The 19203-nt window shown below is 43.7% G+C and overlaps 1 protein-coding gene across 3 annotated transcripts in view; it reads left to right on the forward strand.

The window, feature by feature from the left end:
• Positions 1-19203, forward strand: part of DIP-lambda (Dpr-interacting protein lambda) — a 170989-nt gene that overhangs the window by 131378 nt on the left and 20408 nt on the right. For all 3 annotated transcript variants that reach the window (XR_013033480.1, XM_033481916.2, XM_076522203.1), the window contains 3 exons: positions 2581-2683; positions 16607-16722; positions 17725-17910. Coding sequence is in view for 2 of the 3 variants with exons in the window: in XM_033481916.2 (XP_033337807.1) it covers positions 2581-2683; positions 16607-16722; positions 17725-17910 (405 nt within the window). In the remaining variant the exon portion in view is untranslated. The remainder of the gene's footprint in view (positions 1-2580; positions 2684-16606; positions 16723-17724; positions 17911-19203) is intronic.

A 19203-nucleotide genomic window follows, 5' to 3' on the forward strand; every position in this document is an offset into this window, starting at 1 on the left:
TGATTAATCATGCCTCCTCTATCCAAATTTATCATAAAAAAAGGGAAACCGGTTTCACAGTAGAAGACGAAAGAAAAGAATTGACCAAACAAATACATTCACGTTCTCTCTCTCTCTCTCTCTCTCTCTCTCGCTCGCTCTCGCTCCGTCACTCACCGGCAGCTCAACATGCATTGTCTTTAATTATCGGCTTTTTCGTCGCAGCTTTTAATGCCCTTTGCCGGGCGTGGAAAAAATTAAACGAAACAGGAATCGCGAGTCGGCCGAGTGGGCCTCCGAGGCGAAAGTCGAACTCGTTTCGCGTAATTAACGACATCTATAGTTGGCCCGTCACCAATTATAGCCGCGCCGCGGCCGGGGGTCCCCTCTCGTTATTCCGTCGTTGCCGTCGTTTGGGAGTCATGCCGGGGACCCAACAACCGGTTGACGTTTTAGTATCGGGCACTAACGAACGGCCGCGTATGAACAATGAACCGTAAAATGCAATTAACCGGTAACGACGCACGCGGATTACTTAAAAATGGGGCGACGATTGATGAATGAGCCGGCAACGTCCACGACGACGACAACCACAACGACGACCACGACGTCTCACGCTACTTTTACCACCGTTCATCGACGACCGCACTCCGCCTCATTATTTCCCGGCCACTTTTTACGCCGGCCATTATACTTTCGATTTTCTAATTACTCCATTGTGTATAGAATTCATTCTAGCCGCGAGAATGCTCGCGGCCGGACGATCGATGACGGTCTTCTCTTGGCACCCTCCTTGGCCCACCCGACGGCGAGGCGTCCGTTACGTCGCCGAACGCTTGGCGATCAATTCAATCCGTTCGATTCGATCAATTTTTAATTCCTTCCTTCTCTGTTCGATCGGTCGGACCGGAATAACTCTGGCGTTTTGACCATTTTCGCGGCAAGTGACAGGTACGGTAATGTCTCTCTAATTGACGCTCGGATCGTCTAGAGAAATGGACAATTTAGGTAGAGAAGATACAATTGTTCGATCATTTTTATAGTTACGAATTCTCAACAGCTATAAAAATGAGCTGCAAGGCTCGAATAATCGTATCCCTTCTTCCTAAATTATCCACTTTTCTGCATAATCTGAGCGTCAGTAAGGGAGTCATTAGTGTAATCTCCAGGTACAGTAATGTCTCCCTTACTGACGCTCGGATTGTCCACGAAAATGGACAATTTTCGAGCCTTTTATAATCGTTGACAATTCGTGACTGTAAAAACAAATCGCAAAGCTCGAATAATTGCATCTCCTCTTCCCAAATTATCCATTTTAGTGGGCAATCTGAGCGTCAGTAAGGGAGACATTACTGTAATCTCCAGGAACAATAATGTCTCCCTTACTGACGCTCGGATTGTCCACGAAAATGGACAATTCTCGAGCCTTTTATAATCGTTGACAATTCGTGACTATAAAAACAAACCGCAAAACTCGAATAATTGCATCTCCTCTTCCCAAATTGTTCATTTCTGTGGACAATCTGAGCGTCAATTAGAGAGACATTACTGTATATCGTATTATCTTATATATATACGATAAATAAATAAGTAAATAAGTAAATAAATAAATAGGTAGATAGATAGATAGATAAATAAATAAATAAATAAATAAATAAATAAAAAGGTCGTTCCGAGCGACGCCGTTGAAAACCGAGATAGAAAGCACATCGATCATCTTTAACGCTGTTTCTTCATGCATCGATATTAAAAATTGATATCGATCGAACGTGTACCTTTTTTCTACCGTCGTTTTAAAGTACGTAATTAATTTTCGAACGCGTCGGAGCGTTCCAACCCCTTAACCGAAAAGCTCGTCGACACGTGATCACCGAAACATGCGTGAATAAAGCCGGCAAATGCGACGGTGAAATTCGATAGTTTTTTTTCTCGGTGAAAAATCCGCGGAGAGAAAGTCAAACGAAAACGCAATTTAGCGGAAGAGAAAAGGGAGGAGGGGGAGCAAGACGGTTTGTCAGGGTTTATTGCCGGGCCGATTGAAAACTGCTATTATAGAAGGATCCCCGACAATAGGTGGTTTTTCCGTGGGTCAACAAACTCGACTTCCGGCCAACGAGCTAAGAGTCGCTTTATTACGCGTTGTATTTGGTAAACGCCGGGCGTTCCGCACGCGAACTACTTAAAGTTTGACGCTCCGCGGACTTCAACGGCGTGCTCCGCTTCTTCATAACGAACTTTACGGCGACCGAATTCACGCCCGCGCGCGGCACGCGGAATGAAAAATGGATGCCGCCGCGGATGGCGAGCCCGCGCTGGCCACCGAAACAGAAACCGCCGGAAATATAGCAGCCGAATCGTAATTTTCGTTCGATCGCGTCCGAATTCGTAATTGCAGTCCGGTTACATCGTAATTCGTATAATCTCGATTTATTTGCATTAATATTTCATTTATGGGAACTGCGATAGTCAATAGTTTTCATCGATTTATCGTTTTCAACTTCGAACATTTATAAAGACTGTAATAATGACGGTAGCGAGGCCAGCCTTAGCTCGGTGTATCGGCCAAAGATTCCCCTAAACGGACGTATATTTTGTTTCCAGATCGCCGACTCATCTCCCGCACTGTCGTCGCAAAAGTGGTTGACTCTCATGGCAGCACGGAGTCTCGCAGCCTTCCTCACCGCAATTCTACAGCTTTGTTTATGTGAGTCCTGTGTTTATTGATATTACCTAAGCACTTATTAATCATGCTCGGACCTCGGCGAAGGTATTTGAGACAGTAGTGGACGGTAGTTTCGTGGAATTCTTTTATGAAATAATATTTCAAGATTTCTAGTTCCAAGATTCTATAAATGACTCGTTTCTACTTTGTCCGATGTAAATTGTTGCAGCTTCTCCGAACAATTTTTTCGACGAAAATGAATTAGACACGGAGAAAGTAGAGATTTCAGGCTTTAAAATGAGCATAGTTTCATTGTTGTACGATTTTTCTTGACGGAGTTATAGCATCTTGAATATCATCAATTTTTCAAAAATTCGAAATTTTGTGTGAAATCTAGTACGAGCTGTCCCATTCGCCATATCGTAAATAAATTTTTTTAAAAGAAGCTGTCTGACGTTATCTGAAAGTAGACACTTCGAGCTTTAAGATGAGCCTAGTTTCGTTGCTGTACGATTTTTTTGCACAAAGTTATAGTTGTTCGGATATCAACAATTTCTTCGAAAATTTGAAACTTCGACGAAAATTTTCTCATCCACCGTGTCGTAAATAAATTTTGTTAAAGAAATCGACGAAAGGCTTTCGAAAGTAGACACTTTGAGCTTTAAAACGAGCATAGTTTCATTGTTATACGATTTTTCTTGACGGAGTTATAGCATCTTGAATATCATCAATTTTTCGAAAATTCGAGATTTTGTGTGAAATCTAGTACGAGCTTTCCCATTCGTCATATCGTAAATCAATTTTTTTTAAAGAAGCTGTCTAACGTTGTCTGAAAGTAGACACTTCGAGCTTTAAAATGAGCCTAATTCCATCGCTGTACGATTTTTTTGCACAAAGTTATAGTTGTTCGAATATCAACAACTTCTTCGAAAATTTGAAACTTTGACGAAACTACTCTCATCCACCGTGTTGCAAATAAATTTTGTTAAAGAAATCGACCAACGGTCTCCGAAAGAAGATACTTCGGGCTTTAAAATGAGCCTAGTCCCATCGTTGTATGATTTTTTTGCACGAAGTTGTAGCCGTTCGAATATCAACAACTTCTTCGAAAATTTGAAACTTCGATGAAAGTCGATCTTGCGCGCAATCTGAATGCGAATTAGGAAGAGCTTGTTCCCAAGGCTCTTGGCACTCTATCCACGTGGGAGAAAAAACTCCGGCCGTCTTCGCCGGCCGAATTCGTTCCCGTGATCGGGCGATCGGAAGCGGCGGCTCGATGAAATTCGATAAAGAAGTCGGCGGCGCAGTCGGAGAAACAAAGAACAATAATAACACGGCTAAACGATGGGAACCCGGACGGCTGAAAGAGGCAAATTGAAAGTTCGTGTACGCGATTCCATCAACTTCCGTCGGCTGACTTCCATGAGAAAACCGCAGATGCACCGGGCACATTGAAAACTTACACGCGCTCTTCCCAGGGAAAAGTAAAACTTGATTTTGTCACTCGAACCGCGATATCGCGCCGGAAATTATCGATTGATCGAAGTCTCGGGCGGAAGCCGGACCTCCTCGATGCCGTCATTTTGTTGAATTCGAATCGTTTTTAAACAGAGACTTGAAATCATTCGATTCTAACTTATTGTCAGATTCGCGAAGATAGACGTCGTAAGAAGGATCGGAAATCGATACGATTCCGATCGATATCGGGAAGTCTCGTCAAAGTGTGATTTTTTATGACGTGGTACACGGATAATTAAGGGGGGTTTAAGTCATCGCATCGCCGAATTCGTATTTGTTTAAACAATACGAGTCGTCAAAGACCGTCGATCTTCGAGAAATTTCGCGAAACGTGAGACTTTGAAATTCTTATCTCGGCAATCGTTGATCACGAATTCGATTGAAAGAAAAATAGTTTACAATAAATCAGACTCTGTGAATTGAAGCATAAAAAAGCCCAACTAAATTCGTCGAACAGCATTCGAGATAAAAATTCCCAAATCGATGAGCCAATCTATCCAAACTGTCGCGAGGCAAGCGCCTCGATCTTTTCAAATGTTACTTCAAATATCATAATAATGCCGCTAAAATATACACCATTTCACTCGGGAGAGTCCAAAGAACGATTCCACGTAAAGATCGTCCGCGTAACTTTCGCGGTTAGGTCAGGAAAAATTCTCAAAGTTGAGAACTATCGGACAGCGTTATTCGTATCCTTCGCCGGTGGCGGCGATCAACGTATTAATTTTTTAAGCGACTTTATACGGTTGCAATGCCGTGAAAAAATACCGCGTCTCGCTCGGGAGAGCGTGAGGGATCGTTTCGCGTTAAGATCCGCCGGGTAAGTTGAACGGTTGGATCAGGAAAAATCCGCGAAGTTGCAAACTGTCGGGCGCCAGCATTTGTACGTTTCTGGTCGGGGTTCGCGATAATCAAGCGGCCCCATAAAACAGAGCTTCGCCGGGAGATCGATGTTAGCGGCCTTGGGAATCGAATTAAGCAAGGAACTCGGTTTATTGTTGACGCGTTCATAAGATCCGACGGTAGCGGGGGCGAAGGGGTGCGCGGCGTAGGGGTTCGGGGCGGCGGTGCGGCCTCCCGGCCTCGAATCTCTTAGCCCGGCGTATATCCGCGTTGCGGTAGAATGGCGCCGCAACTACCCTACAAGGGCAATACATCGTGGTAGTCGGGTGTAGGGGAGTTTGTAGAATCCACTTAAATCCGGTGTGATTTAGTTGGGCACGCGGCCCCTCGGACTGAATACCGGCCTCGCCCGGTAAGTAACAGAACCTCAAGGCTTTTTAGACTGATAGGAACGGTTAAAAAGCTATTCGCCACGCCGCTACTTAGTTATGCCGGATAAATCCGCAGGCGGCGCGTCCCGGCGCGTCCCGACCTGCTCCTACGGATCGCGAGAAACTGAATTTCAGGATTTACCAAGCACGCTTTTAACGGAATACAATTATCTCGGCCGAAAGAAACCGGACGAGCCACGTGCACGCCTTTCCCGGCCGCGCTAAACCGTTTAAGCGTCGGACAAACGTCGTTCGGGGAGCCCCGGGATGCTTCAGTTTCTTCGATTGATATTTGAATCCGGCTACGCAGGCTTCGCGGGTGCCATATTGCAGTAATTTCTCCCGGAATTGCGCGGAGCTCGAAAACCGGCAGATAAGAGAATATCGAGCCACGATTCTTCGGGCCTCGCGGCACCTTTTCGTGGAAACTCGGGGCAAAAAATGATTGTACGATAATCTACACTATCTAGATCGATTCAGAAAAGCCTCTACTATAATCTACCCTAAATCATTTCCAACGAAAAATATCTTTTCGTCAGCGAAAGCGAATTTTTCGCCATCGGAAGCTCTGATACTCCCTGGAAACTCTGCATTCGAACGTCTCTCCAGGATCTGAAAAATTTTTCCCGCGATTCCGATTAACACGGTCTTCAAGATTAGAGTCTCCTCTTTCGAACGACGTCAAAGTTTTCGATCCACGATTTTTTCTTTTCTCTTTATCGCGGTCCGAAGCGACCGAAGACGACGTCGCGGAAAATGAATTCCGACAAATTTTCGATTTTAATTCGAATCCCGTTAAGTCAGAGCTACTTCAGGATTATGTCAAGCTTGTGATCGAAAGATCAAGGTTTTCATTAAACCCTAAGTGATATTGTGCAATTTTAGCACGTGATTCTTCCCCGCTACTTTGTCGAAAGCCGCGAAGCGAACGTCGCGAAAATGAATCTCGTAACACTTTCGATCTTAATTCCTAATTTAATTATCACGCAGACCGACGCAGTTCTAATCAAGAGTTCCTATACTTATATCATAGTTCGTTTGATCGATCCGTCGGTCATTCTTCCGTCCGCACGTGGCGGCGTGTCTCAATTCGCGGGGATCCGGATCGCCGCGATATAAAGAATTTTTGCAAACTCAAGGAGCTCGTAAATTTTACGAGAAACGTGCTGGACGGCTCTGCGAGGGCTGCTGACGGCTTACCAGACCGCTGGTCGACTCGCGAACTTCCGCGCGTTAACCGTCGGACCGCGTTCCCGTAGCCGTGATTGCCCGGGAAAACGGACATTTAAACGTAATTTTTCGTGGAGCCCGCGTAAATCATCCGGCGCCGTCATAATTTCGCGGTTGCGTCGCTCGTTATCGCCGCGCGTGCACGGCGTACCCGAATGGGGCATGCTGCTCGATAATGTAGAAGAGCCGACGCACAGCCATGGAATCGCGGGATTTTGATTGTTTTTTCATTTTTGTCGGAGACATTTTTTTTTTTTTTTTTTCGTCGCGGAAAGATTGTCGATCGTTCGCGGAACGAGCCGATGCGACTGGAGACAAAGGACCGGTGACGTTGATTGGTAATTAGCGGTCTCAGATGCTGGCGAATATCGACCGAACGAACTATGATGAATCTATGATTTTGGGGTTGAAACTGCGACGATCGAGAGAAAATGATCGAAGCGAGGAATCGAAACGAAAATGCGCGGATTTTTGCATCCGACGCGAGCGTCCACTTTGAACATTTTTTAATCATGTTTCCTCGTGGATGATGCAACGCGAAACTATATGGTTCTATTCGGCAGAGAACGACGAATATTTTCGCATACATTTCAATCGCCTGATCGTCGTTATTATCGAGCGGTATAATGTCAAAGTCGAAAGTCGACGCTCGTCTCCGCGATTCGAACGATCCCGGAAACTTGAACGTATTATTTATTCAAAAGATCGTCGTCGACGATACGTTATCGACAGTTTTCAGAGACGTTTCATCGACAGTTCTATAACCAAAACGTTGGCCAGCCAAATTTCGTAAGAGCGATATTTCAAATAGACGGTGTCACGCAGTTTTCAGTTTTCGAAAGTTCGGGATTAGATTGATCAAAAGTTAGGCTGAACTTCGCGGAGCATAACTATTGAATTAGATATTAGGGAACTGGGATATAGGAGTCTCTCTAGTCACGGTGTGATCACAGTTCGCTCATAATGCGGCCGAATAGTACGTCGGAGCGTAATTGAACCGTGAACAGTCACGGCGACTTGATTAGCGTGCAATAACGTTCCACTGTTTCGTTACAGTGTCGTATTGCGCCCGATCGATTCCCATTATTCCCCGATACAGTCCAATTCCCATAATCGTTCGATCGTTAAAGTACAAATAATTCATTCGGGCGATTAACTATGCAACTCGAAAGTGTCCAACGAGCAAACTCCGACCTCTATGCCACGATTCGCGAAAAAAAGAAAGAAAAGCAGGTTATACAGTAAATTCTCTGTAACTGACGAGAGTGGACACGAGAGTGGACAATTTGGGAAGAGGAGACACGATTATTCGAGCCTAGCGTGCCTTTTTATAGTATTTGACTGAATAACTAACTAGAAAGACGAGACTTCGACTTTTGTCGAAGAAATTTCTTGATATTCGAACGGCTATAACTTTGTGCAAAAAAATCGTATACGAATGGTACTAGGCTCGTTTTAAAGCCCAAAGTGTCTACTTTCGGAAGCCGTTCGTCGATTTCTCTAAAAAAATTTATTTGCGATACGGTGGCTGGAAATCCTCGTTCTAGATTGTACTAGTTTCGTCAAAGTTTCAAATTTTCGAAGAAATTGTTGGTATTCGAATAGCTATAACTTTGTGCAAAAAAATCGTGTAGCAATGGAACTAGCCACATTTTAAAGCCCAAAGTGTCTACTTTTGGAGGCCGTTCGTCGATTTCTCTAAAAAAATTTATTTGCGATACGGTGGCTGGAAATCCTCGTTCTAGATTGTACTAGTTTCGTCAAAGTTTCAAATTTTCGAAGAAATTGTTGGTATTCGAGTAGCTATAACTTTGTGCAAAAAAATCGTGTAGCAATGGAACTAGCCTCATTTTAAAGCCCAAAGTGTCTACTTTCGGAGGCCATTCGTCAATTTGTTTAACAAAATTTATTTGTGACACGGTGGATGAGAGTAGTTTCGTCAAAGTTTCAAATTTTCGAAGAAATTGTTGATATTCGAACAGCTATAACTTTGTGCAAAAAAAATCGTACAGCAACGAAACTAGGCTCATTTTAAAGCTCGAAGTGTCTACTTTCAGATAACGTTAGACAGCTTCTTTTAAAAAAATTGATTTACGATATGGCGAATGGGAAAGCTCGTACTAGATTTCACACAAAATTTCGAATTTTCGAAAAATTGATGATATTCAAGATACCATAACTTCCTGAAGAAAAATCGTACAACAACGAAACTGTGCTCATCTTAAAGCCTGAAATCTCTACTTTCTCCGTGTCTAATTCATTTTCGTCGAAAAAATGTTCCGGGGACACGGCACCAGTCATTCATAGAACCTCGGAATTAGAAACAGCTCGCCAAATGATCGAACTTTCGTTCGTAACACCCTGTATATCCGACACTGAAATCGGAATTTCTGCATTTTTAATGCGCCGGCTCGACGGTGCTTGAAATTCTGTAGAAAAAACGTGCTAAACTATTTACGGCCGGGAATCCATAGTTGAAAACGTGCATTCGAATTTCCGCATGGCGTGGCACATCGCGAATTACGTTCGCATAACTCCGAAACTATCGATTTTCGACCGTAAGCGGCTCGGTACTTTTTCACGCAGAATTTCGTGCCGCGTCGATCGCCGCGTTCCGAAATACATATTTACGGAACCGGGAGTCCTCTTGACCTTCGCGCGACCTCCACGCGTCGATTCTCGAACAAGCTGACACGTCAAAATCGCTCGCCGCGCGACACCGTTCAACTTTCGTCCGAGGAGCCGTTCGATATTCCCAGCCGTTCCGGAGATACACGCGCCGCGGTCCGACCGAAGAAACGGGACACCCGGTAGAATCGATCGCGCCCTCCGAGATCGGAATTTGTTAACGCCGGAAGCGATATTGTAACGGTCCCGAGGCGCGATGCACAGACAGCGGAAGAGGGACGTATAGTTGCAAAAAAACACCGGGGTGGGGGAAAAAGAGGAACGCGAAAGAAAAAGTATGGCAGTCTCTCCGGGGCTGGCAGATTATGCTAACGAGACAATCCCCGCGGCGCGCGGCGCGTCGGAAGCACACCGGCTAGAGTTTATTTTATTTTTCTCCGTTCGGGGCGAAGTTTCCCAGCTTGTCTCCTACTCCCCCCTCCCTCTCCCTTTTCCCCTGTTCCGAATAGCTAAGCATTGTTTAGGAGTAAGTTCGCAAAAATGCGCGTTTCGGTTTGACAAGTTTCGCCGGGCTCGCTGCATTAGCGATGAATTTATGATGCGGCGGCGTCTCGCAGTCGCCTATTGGCACGCCTCGAGGATAGAAATACCCAATAGGATTCGAGGAATCCTCTGTGTAAGACGTAAAAAGGATGATCTCCTTTATCATAGGACCCCAGGCGTAACTCTAGAAGGATTTCTATGCGAATAGTAAAACGCTCGCGAACAGCATATAAATTTTTGCCATTTCTCACGAACGCTTTACCGTCGCACTAATATTGCTCCGCTTCTCTGGACCCGTTCCGAAACGATTCGACGCGCGAAATTCTAATCCGAATTGTAATCGCGCGGACAGCGCGATCCGGGCGGCCAATCGAGTGCAAGGAGACTGAAAATGTTCGACAACAAATTGGAAACTTGATAATATCGAACGCAAACTTTTCGCAGCGAAGCTTGCTAATTACGCTTCACGCTTTTTGTATGTGTCGCGCGTTTGTAGGTTATGTTGATGAAGCTAGCGGTATTCTAAACGAACACTAAGAAACGACACTAATTAGTACCAGACCTAATGTATTGTTATTAGATCAATGATTTTATGGATCTGCGACAGATACGATTCGGTCAGATGCGAAACAGCGGAATACAGTAATGTCTCTCTAATTGACGCCCAGATTGACCAGAAAAATGGACAATTTGGGGTAGAGGAGATACGACTAGTCGAGCCTCTTGGTTTATTTTTGTAGTTATAAATTGTCCACAATTATTAAAACGAGCCGCAAGGCTCTCGAATGATCGTGTCTCCTCTTCCCAAATCATCCACTTTAGTGGGCAATCTGAGCGTCAGTAAGGGAGACATTACTGTACAGTAATGTCTCTCTAATTGACGCCCATATTGACCAGAAAAATGGACAATTTGGGGTAGAGGAGATACGACTAGTCGAGCCTCTTGGTTTATTTTTGTAGTTATAAATTGTCCACAATTATTAAAACGAGCCGCAAGACTCTCGAATAATCGTGTCTCCTCTTCCCAAATTATCCACTTTAGTGGGCAATCTGAGCGTCAGTAAGGGAGACATTACTGTACAGTAATGTCTCTCTAATTGACGCCCATATTGACCAGAAAAATAAACAATTTGGAAAGAAGAGATACGACTAGTCAAGTCTTTCGGTTTATTTTTGTAGTTATAAATTGTCCACAATTATTAAAACGAGCCGCAAGGCTCTCGAATAATCGTGTCTCCTCTTCCCAAATTGTCCATTTTAGTGGGCAATCAGAGCGTCAGTAAGGGAGACATTACTGTACAGTAATGTCTCTCTAATTGATGCTCAGATGGTCTAGAAAAATGGATAATTTAGGTACAGAAGATACAATTGTTCGATCATTTTTATAGTTACGAATTCTCAACAGCTATAAAAATGTGCTGCAAGACTCGAATAATCGTATCTCTTCTTCCTAAATTATCCACTTTTCTGCATACTCTGAGCGCGTCAGTAAGGGAGATATTACTGTAATCTCCAGGAACAATAATGTCTCCCTTACTGACGCTCGGATTGTCCACGAAAATGGACAATACTCGAGCCTTTTATAATCGTTGACAATTCGCGACTATAAAAACAAACCGCAAAGCTCGAATAATCGTATCTCCTCTTCCCAAATTATCCATTTTAGTGGGCAATCTGAGCGTCAATAAGGGAGACATTACTGTACAATAATGTCTCTCTAATTGACGCCCAGATTGACCAGAAAAATGGACAATTTGGGAAGAACAGATACGATTAGTCGAACCTTTCGGTTTATTTGTATAGTTATAAATTGTCCACAATTATAAAAACGAGCCGCAAGGCTCTCGAATAATCGTGTCTCCTCTTCCCAAATTATCCATTTCAGTGGGCAATCCGAGCGTCAATAAGGGAGATATTACTGTAATTTCAAGAATTTGAAGACACTGTTAATTTATTATTTTCAGATCGTTAAAATTATTCGGAAACGAAATAAATGCCTGTCCAGCTTCTGTATTGTGCAATTAGCGCGGATACATTTTCATGTTGCCGAAAAATCTGCGGTCTCGTTGTTGCAGTTGAATTAATTAATTTCGTTGTTATAAATTACATTCGGAAAATTAACGCGTGTCCGACAATGATAACGGCGGTCGCTGATTATTTTACGAAATATTATTATCGGAAAGAGTGGTTTCGAAATAATTCGTTGAATAGCTCCACCGTGTGGGCAAATTATCAATGAGAAAAAATAGCTCGCGATAAAACAGACTTTTCTGATTCGAATGGAGAAAGATCCAAGTCGATCGGATCGATAGTTTTCGAGAAAAAAATTCCCGAGTGCAGCAGCCTCGATCGAGTCGCGCGAAGAGCGAGATTGGAAAATTCAATTGTTCGTATTATTTGAACAAACTAGAATTCGTCGGGACGATGACATAAACCACCCCTAATTTTCCTCGGGCTACGCTGTAGATCATTTTATTTCGAATAAAATCGCTGACATCCGCGGTGACATTGATAAGCGCTGTCTCGGTCGTTCCTCGATAAAACCGGACAAAATTGCAAAATTCGAAAGGCTGTGTTTTTCAGAACGAACTGGAATTCGTCGAAGCGATGACACAAACCCCCCCTAATTTCCCATGAATTATGCCAGGGTAGATTGAATTCTGACCGAAATCCCTGAGAATTATGAGACAGCGACGTGTTCGGAATGACTAGAATTTTTGCAGTAATTTGTGCATCGTGTAACATTGTAGAACGGTCCCGCGTCACATTATCGTTAATTTGGAATGGCAGCCGTTGCAGTTGGCGGGGGGCAATCTCGCCGGCCCCGATGTTCATTTGCCGGGGCAAGTACAGTGACGCGGATTGACGGGATTTAGGGGAAGAAAAACTTGCATTACGAGGCCGGCTCGCGTCTCAGCTCTAACTTCTATCTATTGGCGGGATTCCCCGTTTAAGCCAAAATCAATAGGCGCGTGCTCCGATCTGATAAGTATCCTGAAGAGGGCCATTCTTCCCTTCTCCCCCTAACAAGGATCCACTTTCTTTCTATGTAGAGACGCGGCAGTGGCGGCGGCGGCGGCGGCCCCCTGTGAACTTGAAACGCGCGAGCCGAAGTTGCTATCGGTCCCTTGTCACTCTGATTCACAGCCACGCAGCACCCACACCTCGACAGCGAAATGAAATTCCGACCACTCAACATTTCCAATAAAATATTTGCCCCGATTTTCAGAACCCGTTCGCCGTTCCTGTAAATCCTTTTATCCCTATGCGCAACGGTATAACGCGAATCGTTGCGTGCACCGCAATTCAAAATCGATGGTACAAGTGATTTTCAACATCGCGCAACTTCGAAACGAACGATCGAGAAATAATCTACCCGGGCTCGTTGTACAGAGCAAACATCGTAGATTCGGTCGCGCTGAGTTTTTCTCGCGGTGTTTTTAGCCGACGAGCTCGGCGGGAGTCTAAAGAACGACGGTGTTCTCGAAGGCTTTGTAAACCGAAATGTCCCTAGGAAGTTCGACGCGTTGTAACTCCGTGGAAAAAAATCGCGCGGCGATGTGCTTAGACTTGTTTTCAAGCCTCGAGTCTCTACTTTCGACGACCATAAGTTATTTTGCTTTCAGATTTTTTTTCGTATTAGATAGCGGACGGGAAAGAGGAAATGGTTCGTACCTTGTATCTTCTGCAACCCTCGAATGTAACTGGAGAATTCAACGTGTCGCAACTCCGTGGAAAAAAATCGTGCGACGATGTGCTCAGGCTCGTTTTGAAGCCTCGAGTCTCTACTTTCGACGACCATAAATTATTTTGCTTTTAGATTTTTTTTGCATTATATAGCGGGCGGGAAGGAGAAAATGGTTCGTACCTTGTATCTTCTGCAGCCCTCGAATGTAACTGGAGAATTCAACGTGTCGCAACTCCGTGGAAAAAAATCGCGCGGCGATGTGCTTAGGCTCGTTTTGAAGCCTCGAGTTTCTACTTTCGACGACCATAAGTTATTTTGCTTTTAGATTTTTTTGCATTATATAGCGGGCGGGATAGAGGAAATGGTTCGTACCTTGTATCTTCTGCAACCCTCGAATGTGACTGGAGAATTCAATTTGTTGCAACTCCGTGGTAAAAAATCGTGCGACAAAGTTCTTAAGCTCGTTTTGAAGCTTGAAATCTCCACTTTCGACGAGCATAGGCCATTCTTCATTTCAAACGCTTGTGCACTAGCGATCTCCCACGAAAACGAACCATGTCCCCCTCTCAAACATCTGCCAAACCCAAATGCGTATAGGCAATTCACTCTATCGTAACTTCGCGAAAAAAAATCGTAGGTGAACGATCCTAGACTCATCTTAAAGCCCAAAGTTTCCACTTTCGATATCCGCGAGTGATTTTTTCGTAGATCGCTCGTGGTAATAAAAATATTCCGTCCAGCAGATCGAGAAGTCCACCGAGGTCCTTCGGTGGAGCCGGGACGTTGTTAATAAAATGTCAGTGAGTTAGGGGAGCCAAGAGACCAGGTCGTCGACGAACCCGAGGAAACGTCGGCCGAGCGTTTTAACCTTTCATCACGGTCGAACAATCGGAGGTCTGTTCGTTGTTCGAGCCGGTAACAAAAGTCTTCGAAATATCTGAGCGTAGCCTTTGGCGAGAATCTGTATTTACAGAAAAGATTCCACGGGCGGCGCGGTGGAGAGAACGAGTCGCTAGCACGTGATGCAACTTCCGCCGGCCGTACTTTGTCTTTCGCCAGCGTCGAGACAACCTTTGCGCCCCCGCCGCCCCCTCGCCCCTTCCCTCTTTTCGCCCCCTTCGCGCCCATGGAATCCAGGGAATTTTCCGAGTTAGCGCGGAGCCACCGTGATCTGAAAATCCAGATAGATATTCGACCGGAAGCCCGGTAGAAAACCCCGTGCAATTTCGGCGGCCGTAACCGCCCCTCGCGGCCGCCATCTTGTTCCCCATAAAACCGCTTTCTAGTTCGGAGAAAATTTCATCTTGGAAAAATCATTCTAATTGGTTTCTCGAGCTTACGGCCTCCGATTTCGCTGAAATCTCGCGACTCCACTGGCAAAATCGGTTCCTAGTTCGTCCTAGGGAATTCGCCATTTTTACCAGATTCCTCGCCGATTCACCGCGTCCTCGAGAATCGTCGATCGTCGATCATCGATCTCGAAACTTCGCGGCGACACGGCGCCCGTGGAATCACGTCGCGGAGATCTCTCCCCGCGATCCAAGATGGCGGCGGGAAAACAACCCTCGCCGCTCGGACGTTATCTCGAGAAGCGTCGCAAATAGAAGAGCCCGGCGAAACGATAAATCGTCGAATTTTTCGCTAACGAAGCCGCGCCGCTCGCCGAAAAGGAACGAATTTGCAAGGAGATCTCTGGCGGCGTCTAGGGAATTCGGTGGAAATAGTTTAGAGTTTCGCGCGGCATAGGTCGCGGGGGGAAAAAATATCCCGTGGAATGATGAAATCCGGCTTCGGGATTAAAATCTTGCCGTTTTCTTCGTTGCCGTGAGAGCCCCGGGGAACGTTCCGGCGCCGGCGAGATTAGAGCGATCGTAAAATTTCTGGCATGAGAACGGCTCCCGAACAACCAGATTACGACTGCAGGACTCAAGAATTTCCCATTTATCGCCTTTCTTGCATGAACGCATAGAAGAATTCGATACGGGAATATGGGTGAATTGGGTATGCTGGTTTTCTCCTTTCTTTTCTTACTTTATCTCTCCGTCAGTCCCGCGGCGTGGCGCTAGACTCCCTCGTCTCCCGGCACCCAGCCCCTCCCCGCCCCTCCCGCGCCCCGCGCGCGCGGGCGGAATCTCCTTCTGCAGGAAGCTTGAATATGTAATCGACAGTAGCTGCTTATTCATGCATGTATATCGACGGAAAATCGCGTCCGCGCTGGAATGCGCTCGCCCGGGGATTCGTTACCGATTTCCCACAGTGATTTTAACACTCGCATTAACGCCGGAACCTGCTGGAATTCCCTCTGTTCGGGGAAATCGCCGGATCGATAAACCTGCTGCGAAAATTGTCGGCGTTTAACTTTGCGGTATCTTCCGGATCGAAGATCGGGGAACGATCCCCGGCTGAGCTCGTTTTAAAGAGCGAGAAGTCTAGTTTCAGCGGTCCCGGAGTTCGATCTTTTTCTTTAACAGTCTCGCGTTCCCGGTGGAACGAGGAAACAGAGGAAACAAATCTTCCTTCACGAAGATTTTCTAAACTTAAAAGTCCCTAGGAAATTCGAGCTGCCGCAACTTCGCGGAGAATCGTCGTACGGCGACGTTCTTTAGCTCGTTTTGAAGCCTGACATCTCTGCTTTCGCTGTGTTAAATTTTGTTCCTTTCGGACGCTCGTGTAGAAAATGGCGAGTCGAGAAGCGAAGGCGGCGGTGCTACTTTCTAAAATTCGACACGGCGAAAAACGGTTTCGCGAAATTCGATAAGTTCAAGCTTTCGTTACGTGGCGGGAAAAAATCGTACAGCGACTTATCTTAGCTTGTTTTGAAGCCGAGAGCGTCCACTTTAACTATCGTTAAGGATTTGTTATATTCGGAAAGTTTTTCGCTATGTATCAGACGGGAAAGCCAGAGATGCGTCGTTCGTTTAACGACTTCGCGAAATCTGGCGAGTTCACGGAATTCAAGCCGCCGTAACTACGTGCCAGAAAGTCGCGCAACAATGTTCTCCGGCACGTTTTAAAGCTCGAAGCTTCTACTTTCGTCGCCCGCCAGCCATTTTTATTCTAACGTTGTTTCAACTTATGTTCCAGGCCAAATAGCTCCGGATGTACTGCCAGAGTTTTTAGCCCCCTTAGAGAATCACACGGTGACCCAGGGACGCGACGTTTTTTTCACGTGCATTGTCAATCATCTGCAACCGTACAAGGTAACTACGATTGCGTAAAAGTCAATTTAACCGCGAACGGAAGAATTTCTAACACGGGAAAGCACGACGCAATCTGAAATAAAGGAAATTCATCGAAATCTGGCTTGCGATCAGCCTTTCGCGTTTTTCCTGCGGAACGATTAAAAAAAGCCTTTCGGGCTTTCTGTTTCGCCTAATCGGTGTCAAATTTTCCGACAAAAAATAAGGCAAAACTTCTCGTTGGACCGTGCACAACGAGAATCGGAATTCGCTTTCAACGAAAACTAAACGCGATCGCGCCGGTTCGCGGCGGGTCAAACGGCAAAGAAAAAAATCCGCATTTTTTATTGCACGCGCGGTCCTCTCCCTCTAAGCGGGAATTTAATGAAAGTTTACCCGAGAAAACATTCAAAGGATCAAACGGGCGAATTTTCAATTCTGGTAAGCCCGCGGAGTTCAAGCGAATTCCGTTTGGTCTCTTATCGCCAGCTTTTCCGACGGCTCTGGACAAAAAACGTTTCGAAAATGTCCCTAGATCGTTCGCTGGACTTTTGTCAAACATCGGAAACAACAAACGCGTACGTGACTTCGCGAGAAAGGCCTTAGAAAATAAAAATTCGACGAACTTTCGAAGGATGAAAATTTATGAAAAAGAGAAATTAATTATATACGTAATTTTAAAGTAATCAATTCACCTGCATCGGACACTGTTGCATTGTTAATACGCGTCGTCGTTATTATCTTCCTTTTTTATCTTACAAAATCGCACGGTATTTTATTTATAAGAATCTACAGGAAAAATTGCTCAAATTTTTCACTTTCGAATTCTAATTATACAAATTAATTTACATCGCAGTTTTTTTAGAGTAACGGGAACAACAATTTGGATTCGTTTTTCCGTTCGGCGAAGTTAAATAGTGTTTCATAAATATTCAGATTGATAATCGGACCGTTCCAAAGCGGCGAATTCGAAGAGCAAGTGGATTAATGGGATGACCGGTAAATTTTGAAACGTTTTCACAGGTGGCCTGGATAAAGTCCGATTCAAGAGCGATCCTGGCAATTCACAAGCAGCGGGTGGCGCACAACCCGCGTCTTTCAGTTACGCATAATGGGCACAACACGTGGAAGCTGCACGTGATGAACGTTCAAAAGAATGACTCGGGTGCCTATATGTGCCAGGTGAACACGGACCCCATGAGGAGCCAGGTAACATTTTCAGTTTCCGCTGCATCTTACGATTCTCCGAATTCAAAATCGTAGAACCGACGATAATAAAAATTATTTCGAAGAAATTGCTACGTTGTGGATAAATAACACATTGCTGAAAAGTAGAGGGTATTACAACGAATAGAACATTGTAGAAAAATAACAAATTGTAGAAATGTAGAGCGTTGCAACAAATATAACTTTGTAGAAAAAATAAAACACATTGTAGAAATGTAGAGCATTGCAACAAATATAACTTTGTAGAAAAAAATAAAACACATTGTAGAAATGTAGAGCGTTGCAACAAATATAACTTTGTAGAAAAAATAAAACACATTGTAGAAATGTAGAGCATTGCAACAAATATAACTTTGTAGAAAAAAATAAAACACATTGTAGAAATATAGAGCATTGCAACAAATATAACTTTGTAGAAAAAAATAAAACACATTGTAGAAATGTAGAGCATTGCAACAGATAGAATATTGTAGAAAAAAATAATGCATTATAAAAATGAAGAACATTGCAACAAATAGAACACTGTAGATTAAAATAACACATTGTAAAAATATAGAATATTGCAACAAATAAAACATTGTACATTATAGGACGATGTTTAAAATATTATCTTAAGCAGAATGGTGCCTTCATTGCAGCTAGAAGATTATTTTTAATAAAATTGTATATATATCTACAATGTAGTAAAACGGTACATCGCGCGCGCGCGCAGAGAATAGAACATTGTGGAAACGTATCCCATTGTAGAAACGATTATTTGAAATAAAATAGTACGTTGTAGATATATAGCACATTGTGGAAACATAGCACGTTGCCTAAAAATTGCAAAGAAAATGGAACATTGTAGCACATTGGAGACAATTGAACCCTATAGAAATCAAAAATTGCAAAAAGATAGAACGTTACAAAAACTATTACTTAAAGCAAAATACAATCAGCATTTTACCATGAAAGGTACATTGTTGCAATGTGGTAATGTTTAACGTAGCAATATTGTAATAATTTATATAATATTAAATTGCATAATGTAATATATGTAATATAAAATAATAATAGAGTAATATATATAATATAAAATAATAGTATAATAATATATATAATATAAAAAATAATATCATTATATGTATATATAATATAAGATAATAATATAATAATATAAAAAATAATATTATTATATATAATATAAGACAATAATATAATAATATAAAAAATAATATTATTATATATAATATAAGATAATAATATAATAATATAAAAAATAATATTATTATATAT

The sequence above is a fragment of the Megalopta genalis genome, chromosome 5 (genome assembly GCF_051020955.1).
Source record: "Megalopta genalis isolate 19385.01 chromosome 5, iyMegGena1_principal, whole genome shotgun sequence".
NCBI classification, from domain to species: domain Eukaryota; kingdom Metazoa; phylum Arthropoda; class Insecta; order Hymenoptera; family Halictidae; genus Megalopta; species Megalopta genalis.